Source organism: Dermacentor albipictus, chromosome 2, assembly GCF_038994185.2.
Source record: "Dermacentor albipictus isolate Rhodes 1998 colony chromosome 2, USDA_Dalb.pri_finalv2, whole genome shotgun sequence".
Classification (NCBI taxonomy): domain Eukaryota; kingdom Metazoa; phylum Arthropoda; class Arachnida; order Ixodida; family Ixodidae; genus Dermacentor; species Dermacentor albipictus.
In genome coordinates this window covers 65,077,244-65,085,701 of record NC_091822.1, presented here as the reverse complement: position 1 = coordinate 65,085,701, position 8,458 = coordinate 65,077,244, and the positions used below count along the sequence as shown (strand labels likewise).

General features: G+C 49.6%; 2 protein-coding genes across 3 annotated transcripts in view; both read right to left on the bottom strand.

Annotated features, from left to right (window-relative positions):
• Window positions 1-204: 204 nt before the first annotated feature.
• Window positions 205-3,836, bottom strand: LOC135903270 (uncharacterized). The gene is made up of 2 exons (XM_065433684.2): window positions 3,183-3,836; window positions 205-890 (listed from the first exon to the last, which is right to left on the bottom strand). The coding sequence occupies exons 1-2, from the start codon at window positions 3,834-3,836 to the stop codon at window positions 564-566; spliced, it is 981 nt and encodes a 326-aa protein (XP_065289756.2). The 3' UTR covers window positions 205-563.
• Window positions 3,837-5,857: 2,021 nt separating this feature from the next.
• LOC135903233 (uncharacterized) overlaps window positions 5,858-8,458 on the bottom strand; it is a 41,071-nt gene continuing 38,470 nt past the window's right edge. The window contains exon 4 of one of the 2 annotated variants that reach the window (XM_070533652.1): window positions 5,858-6,522. In XM_070533652.1, the coding sequence (XP_070389753.1) occupies window positions 6,175-6,522 (348 nt within the window). In that variant the 3' untranslated portion in view covers window positions 5,858-6,174. The remainder of the gene's footprint in view (window positions 6,523-8,458) is intronic. The other variant, XR_011512040.1, reaches the window with a different exon arrangement.

The window sequence follows — 8,458 nt, the reverse complement described above, 5'->3', positions numbered from 1 at the left end:
ACGCGATCACGGGATCAAATGCCGACCATGGCGGCTGCATTTTTACGGACCGAAATGCGAAAACATCCGTGTAGTTCAATTTAGGTGCACATTAAAGAATCCCAGGGGGTCCAAATTATTCCGGAGTCCCCTACTACGGCGTCTCTCAATCAGATCGTCGTTGTGGCATGTTAAACCTCATAATTTATTTTTGATACTAGTACATTGCAGTGTCAACGTAAGTTTCGTTTATTATACATAATATATTTCAATCATATCGGTGACGCTACCACCCACAAGACTCGGGAACACCGTTCAAATGCGTGCCTGATCGACGCAACATGCTAAAAAAATCGCGCACGTGTAATAATAATTGCTACAAAAACATCAACGTTATGCCTCGGCATGTCGGATTCCAGCCAGCGCTGCTCCGCTCAGGGCGCTGTCCTCATCGCACATTGAGCTCACCCTCTCGCCCTGCATGAAATGAGCCCGTGCTACTTCTCCTTGACGTCCTTTTCCCGCCCACCCTCGCCACTTGCGTCGCAACACGCGTTGTCGTCGTTCGAGGAGTCCTTGTCGGTCTACAGCTTGTCGTGGTGCTTGTCGGGGGGCGTCACCTGCGCTGACGGGGTCTTCGTCGGCGTCTCGTGGTCCGACTTGCGAGGCTGGGAAGCGCTGGCCTTCTTAGGGGCGCCTATCTTCCACCCAGCGCCAATCTTGTACGACGATTCCTTTCCGGAGCTGCCGGCCGCCGTCGCCGACACCGAGCCTTCGCCCGTCGCCTGACTACCGCTGGCGATCTCGGCAGTGCGGTCGTCAATGTCGCTGGCCCAGGAGGCAATCGAGCCGCGCTCGGCGCGCTCGGCGGCCGCCTTCTCGTACACGTCCTTGATGATGCGCACCATTAACTGAAGAAAGAACGCAGAGAGTGCGCGACGCGCGCATGCGCGTAAGTGTCAATCGCCAGTTGTCATGATTCATCAAGACCAAAACGCGGCCTTCCCGGACAAGAACGTTCAACACAAGTGATATAATGTTTCCTATTCCCGACTTGACCATGGCCGGAGAGGGCAAGGATATAGGAGGGGTGCGGGGCAGGCCCCTTATAAATACAGAAGTTACCGGGGGGGGGGGGGGGGAGCGTGCCCGGTGCTCGAAGTCCTGGCTACGCCACTGGCCTTGCGAGCGCTCGTCACACCTGACACTGCGCTAGGTTCCTATCTCATTGTACTGCGTTACGACGCCTCTGACTTATCCGTTTTGACCGTCTGCTGATCACGTTCCATCCTCCCAAGCCCGACCATGCAGTGGGCAACCAATGCACAATCATGGCGCATATACCTGTACACAATCCGCGTATGTCCAAGGACGGTAAAACTAGGACTGGAAGGATCGTCTTTCTTATATTGCATGGTCTTACCTAGCGTTATTTCGCGTCTCAATACGTCGTAATAAGTAATCACCAACTAGCTGGGCAACACGTCGCATCTAAGACAGGCGCGCTATACCACCATTGATAGAATATACGGGTCGCTAGCGCAACGGTGCGTCTGTGCAGGGATTCGGGAAGGTTTCCTAGTAGTAGTGCTTTGCAAGTGCCGGCCTGCTGTATCTGGTAAATGATGCTTCTAGAGCAACGTGAAGCCACGGCCGCTATTATTATCCAGTCAAGCATGCTCAGCTTGAAACCAGGAGACACACACTGCGACGTCGCGCTTGATGTTAAGTAAGCGACCAGGCGTAATAAACAAAAAGACGCAAATTTCCGACGGGCTCAAGACAGATTCTCACGCTCCGCACGCGCAATCATACACAGAATCGTGCCATATGTCTCCTGTTTGATTTTTGCAGAACGCAGTTGGCAGTTTTGCAGAACCACACGTAAGTCTAGGATAATTGTCACCTCGACGGATCGTACTATTACAATGGCTACACACGGAATACGCCTCAGCTCAGGGCAAGCTCCTTGTGTGCTCGCAAGAATTGCACTGCCCTGCGAAAACAGTTTCCAAACGCTAGACCCAAAGACTCGCCTCAACCACAATGTATGCATGAATATGGACACCTCCGTTACTTTTCCTGCACATATTATGCTCTCTCTCTGTTGTTGATAATTTCAGCAGGTGCAAACGCAGGTCCAGCCGGCACCTACAGTATGGAGCGCCACGCTTAGAACTGCGTAGCTTTCACGAAAGCTACAAAAACTGTTAGTCTAGGATATAATTCCACAACTAATTGATCTTCTAGACTGCTCAGCAGAGAATAAGAATATGAAGGGCAAGAGGTGCAACCTTGTCGCATGATCTGGGTACCAGCGTGTAGATATGAAAACTTCGCTAATGTGTTGACACGTTCGTGTTCAACGTCGCGGGCACAACAACGTTCATCTAGTGCCAACGACTTGCCAGTGCCTTTGGCAAGATTGCAACTTCGGTACTAAGTCAGGAATGCCAACACAAGCCCTTGTCGAAATGCTGCTACCCATTCTAGAAAATACAAAACAGCGCCACCGTGGTAGCATTCTCTGGTCGTTGTTGCTCAGAAAGTTCTACCTAATACACTGGGAGAAATAAAGTGTTTTGCTTAAAACTCAGTGCGCCGAATTTTTTTACCTTTTGGCAAGGCCTGTACACTCCAATGCATGACGTCATGATAGCTTGCCCGACAGCCATACCATCTAATGGGGACGCTCCGGAGTAAGCTACGGTGATTTTGAATTCACCGCTTTTGTCACGCCAGCCTTGGCAACGGGAATTTCGGGCCAGGTAGCATGACGTCATGGACTGGGGGGAACAGGCCCCGTGCTATCAAGGTGGTGTTGGTTGATGGAACCGGCTATGACACAACGGTCGGACCAACTTGGGTCACTGGGTATGTGCCACAGGCTGTGTGCCGCTCTCCTATAAAAAATATAACTCAGCACTTATCTGGTATTATGCGGAGTCGAATACCTGTCGTATATATTCAGACAATTTCGTGTCAATATATTTACACATGCGTCATACGCGGACTTTACAACGGCACCGCTCGATCACCTAGCGTGTCCAGAGGTAAGTGCGACAGAGGCAGTGTCAATACGGCGTGTTGCTATATTTGTGGTATGTTAATCACATTAAAGCCAGCGTTCATCGTGAGAGGGGTTCTGTCGAATTTTTTTTTAAGGCGACGTGAGGCTGCAACGCGTTCACATGCAAGCTCACCGCGAGGAACTTTCCCCAGCCTTCTATGGCTTCTGGCGTCATCAGGCGCTCTTCCCTTGCCTGGAGGACGTCCACTAGGCACTGGCCCAGTATCTCAAAGTGACGCGGCTTGACGCCCTTGCGGCGAAGGTGCTCGGTTGCGTTGCGGCGCACCAGAACCTCTAAGGCGGCAGGATCCCCGAGGCTCTCCACCATGGAGGTCACGTGGTAGCCGATGGAGCAGCCGTGGGCACGGAATATCGGGTCGTCTTTGAGCTGGGTCACGCTCTTGCCGCGGAAGTTGCGAAACATCGGCAGGTACTCGGGATGCTTGGCGAACAAGGACAGGAAGACGAGCGGGCCGTACTCGCGGTTGTGGCTGGTGAAGCTACGCCATGTTGCCTGGACCAGCTTCTTCTGGTGCTCGGTAAGGCCCGTCATCTCGTCCGGTATCTCGCCGGTCTTGCGTTGCGCGTTACCCATGGCTGCTTCGTTCTCGTGCCCGAGGCTGACCAGCAGGACTAGACGGTGGACGTACGGCATGAGCTGGAGGCCTGTCTGCTGCTCCCTCGGAACAGCGCTGGTTCGTTCCGGGTGACTGGGTATGGGAGAGGGCGCGCTGCTCGTGCTTCCGTGCACGCCACCCAGAGCGAGAGCGAAGATGATGATGATCATGATCCCAGACAATGACAGATACCCACAGCTGGGAATGGGCCAAGTAGAGGTCGGTAGAGTGGTTTCAACCACCCTACTAGATGACTACGACGACGGCGATAATGATAATGATGCCCTTAAAAGTGACGGCATGTTCTGTCTGTGGGATAAGCCACGACCGGGCTGTTTACTCGAATGAATTAAAGGGATGAATTTAAAAATTATACCAGAAATGTGACATTCCAACAGCGCTTCCTCTATACAGCGCATCCATATGGCATTGAACTCTTAGTCAAGCCCTGCATAGCGTCCTCCGTATAAGAGGTACGTTCTTGGTTTATTCCAGACCACCGCATATAAGGGTTGTTTTAAGCGTGATTATGCGTGAAAAAATTGGAGGACGCTTATGCTTCGCCTTCAAGAGTGGAACGCGATAGCGTTATCGCACCCCGTTCGCACCGCCCACTCATTCGCTCGGTATTCTCTTGAGTCACACAAAGACGAAACTTGCGCCTGAGCAAGTGGAACGAACCAAAGAATTCGGTGTCTCGGAGGGATAAGGGATCTACGCGAGCCAAACGTCGTGATCGACACGGACAGCCGGGCCGCGACGCGCCATGAAGGCAGACGCGATCGTGAGGCTGATGCCTCGATGGAATCGTCCTGTAGAAGCGGGCGAGTGGCGCGCCAGCTGTCGGGGCAGCGCCGTACATTGCGAGGAGGGGGGTCTTCTGTGTTTGCCGCAAGATGGCTGTGCGTGCGCGCCAAGCGTAGAAGAAATGTAGCGGAAACGTAATTCGCTAGGCGTTTAACTGCGGCTTCTGTAATTTACATACTCACATTTATCGATGTAGACCGCAGTATAATTTTATACGGCATGTTTCTAAGCCAACACCGCATTCACTAGAGGCACAACGCAGCAAAGGCTATCATTGCAAGATGTGCCCCATCTTTGCAATTTCCTCTGAAAGTATACAGGAATGGCGGCTACAATTTTAGCATTCATGAACTTGCATGTGATCCTTGTCAAACAGCTGTTCAATACATGTGATTCGCTGACCTGAACGTGATGTTAACACTGACCATCTTGTTTCTGTACAGGGTTCACTCTGCAAACATTGTCGGAGACATCAGGTCTGCATGTAAAAAGTACATTTTCATCGATGCTTGCTAGAGACGTTGCGACAGCTGCCATGCCGTAATCAACTAAGTCATTTCTGTTTGTTACTTTTAATAATTTCTCTATTACTTTTCTCATAAATTTTTCTAAATATTATTGTGTGAATAAGCGTCTTTTAGTGCGAACTTGCATCTGTTTTTATGTACATGCACCATCTAGGTTGCATATTGCCTTTTACTAACACGTTCACATATAATATGGCATGTTTACACTATGCGACTAGGTCGTATGCAGAACAAATGCTGCTAGGGGGCTAGTAAAACATCAGTAGCAAGTACTTAAGCACATGCAAGTAAAATATTGCCACAATGTTATCACAGAGCCCAAAGACTTGTGTTGGTTGATGGTTACTAGAATGTTTACAGACCAACTAGGAATATGCTTCAATTGTATACTATATTTAGTACGGTGGCCACTTGTTGACAGGATGGTATAAGGTGTATAAAAACGAATGTGAGCAGAACGTTTACAGTCAGTCTTCAATTGGAAGAATGTTACTATGGTGCACAAAGAAGGCTTGTTAATATGGGATTGGTAGGAAGTTGGCAGAAGATATAGGAACATTCTTCTTTTGAGAGAATGTTACTAGGGTGTATAAAGACAAATGTTCGTATGAAATTGGTAGAAAGTTTAAAGACATCCTATGAACGCACTTCTATTGGGAGTTGGCGGCCAAATGTTTCTAAGGTGTTACTAGAGCGTTGTTAGGATGTATAACGACAGTTGATAGTACTTCAATTGACTGTTGGTAGGTTCTAGCAACAATAGTCTAAAGATGGTTTAAAAATGTAGCTAGAAATTTTTATAAGCGTTAACGTAATTTTCGCTTATTAAACGTATATATATTTCAATGATATCAGCGACGATGCCGCTCACAAGACACGGGAACGCCTTCCAAATGCGCGCCAAATCGACCCAACACAGTCAAAGCATCGCGCACGTGTAATGACGAAAGGAAAAAAAAAACATCAACGTTATATATCGACGTGTCGGAGTCCAGCCAGTGCTGCTCCTTTTCGGGCGCTGTCCTTATCGCGCAATGATCTTGCCGCCTCGCCCTGCGGGAAATGAGCCCGTGCCCGAGTGTCTCAGTGCTACTTCTCCTTGGCGTCCTTCTCCCGGCCGTCCTTGCCACTTGCGTCGCAAGACGCGTTCTTGCCGTCCAGAGTCCTTGCCGGTCTACGGCTTGTCATGGTGCTTTTTGTCGGGCGACACCTGCGCTGGTGGGGTTACCATCGGCGTCTCGTCCTCCAACTTGTGAGGCTGGGAGGCGCCGCCCTTCTTGGAGGCGCCTATCAACCGCCCAGCGCCAATCTTGTCCGACGGAGGCCTGCTGGGGCTGCCGGCGGTCATCGTTGATACTGAGCCTTCACCCGTCCTTTGACTACCGCTAGTGATCTCGGCCGAGCGGTAGGGGGACGTGAAGCCCGTGTCGTCAATGTCACTGGCCCAGGAGGCAACCGAGCCGCGCTCGGCGCGCTCGGCGGCCGCCTTCTCGTACACGTCCTTGATGATGCGCACCATTAACTGAAGGAAGAACGCGGATAGCGTGTGTGCGCATGCGCGTAAGTGTCAATTGCCAACTGCCATGATTCATAAAGGCGAAAACGCAGCCTTCCCGGACAAGAACGTTCAACGCAACTGATATAATGTTTCGTATTCCTGACTTGATCGCGGCCGGAGAGGGCAAGGTTACAGGAGGGGTGCGGAGCAGGCCCCAATAGGCACAGAAATTACGGGGGGGGGGAGGTGCTTGAACTCCTGGCTACGCCATTGGCGTTGCGCGCCCTCGTCGCACCTGACACACCGCAAGTGTTCCGTTCTCATTGTACTGCGTTATGACGTCCCTGACTAATACATTTTGATTATCAGCGAATCAGGTTCGCCCCTGCGAATCCCGAACACTCGGCAACCAATGCGCAATCATTATGCAAACAACTATGCGCAATCCGCGTGTGTCTGAGGCCGGTAAAAGCAGGACAGGCAAGGGCGTCATTCCTATATGGCCTGGTCTTACGTAGCTTTATTTCGCGTTTCACTACATCGTAATAAGTAATGACAAACTTGCCTAGCAACAAGTCGCATCTAAGGAAGGCCATTATGCCACACTCGATGCTCGATACGGGCCGCTGTTTTTATCCAGCGGCCATGGTCAAGCATTCTCAGCTTGCAACCGGGAGACACACAGTGCGATGCCGCATGTTATCCTGAGTATATGACTAGACATAATAAACAAAAAGATGCGGATTTCCGACAGGTCCTCCACAGATTCTTACGCTCCGCACGTGTATTCGGACACAGAGTCGTGCCACTTGTCTCCCGTGTTTTTGCAGACCACAGTTACAACCACACGCGAGGCTACGGTAATTGTCACCTTGACGACGCGTATTATTATCACGGTTACGCGCGGACGACGCTTCGGCTTAGGGAAGGCTGCCTGTCCTCTCGCAAGGACTGCACTGCGCTGCGATAACAATTTCCAAACGCTACACCCGAAGACTCGCTACGACCCTGATGTTTGCAGAAAGATGGACACCTCGGCTACTTTTCGTAAACATGTTATGCTTTCTCTCTTCTTTCTAGTTTCAGCAGGTGCAAACGCAGGTCCAGCTGGCACCTATGGTATGGAGGACTACGCTGTGACCTGCGTAATTTTCACGAAAGCTACAAAAACTGTTAGTCTACGATACCATTCCACAACTCATTCATCTACTAGCACGCTCACCAGAGAATAAGAATACGTAGGACAAGAGGTGTAACGTGGTCGCATAAGCCATGTTACCAGCGTTTGATAGGAGGATTTCGCTAATGTGTTGAAGAAAAGTTCGTGTCAAACGTCGTGGGCAAAATAACGTTAATCTCAAGCCAATGAATTGGTAGTGTCTTTGGCAACATTGCACCTTCGTTACTACGTGAGGAGCGCCAACACAAGTCCTTCTCGAAATGCTGCTACCCAGTCGAGAAAACGTAAAACAGCGCTACTACGGAAGAATTCTCTGGTCGTTGTTTCTGAGGAACTCCTACCTAATTACACTAGAACAAATAAATTGCTTCGAGGAAAACTCACAGCGCCGAATTTTATGACATTTAGGAAGAACAACGTCAAGAAAAGTTAAAGAAAGAGACATGGATCCGAAAATTTTTAAATAAGACAACTGTAGGAAATATTTTTTACTTAAGTGAATACTTCTCTTTACGCATATTCTTGGCTATAACAAAATTATCCTCAAAAATCAATGTTTAAAACACTAAGTCGGAAATAAAGGTGCGTTTATGTGCAATGGCTACACTGAAGCACCTACAATATCTATATTTCTGTGCCTAAGAACTTCGCTATCGTACTGGTAATTCAGTTAGCCCAACAGCGTACCATAATACGACATTCTGCTCTTGCTCTTATTCGTCCCTCTTCGTTATCAGATTCTATCTCCTGTTATCTGCTACGTTATTGTTGCGATGAACA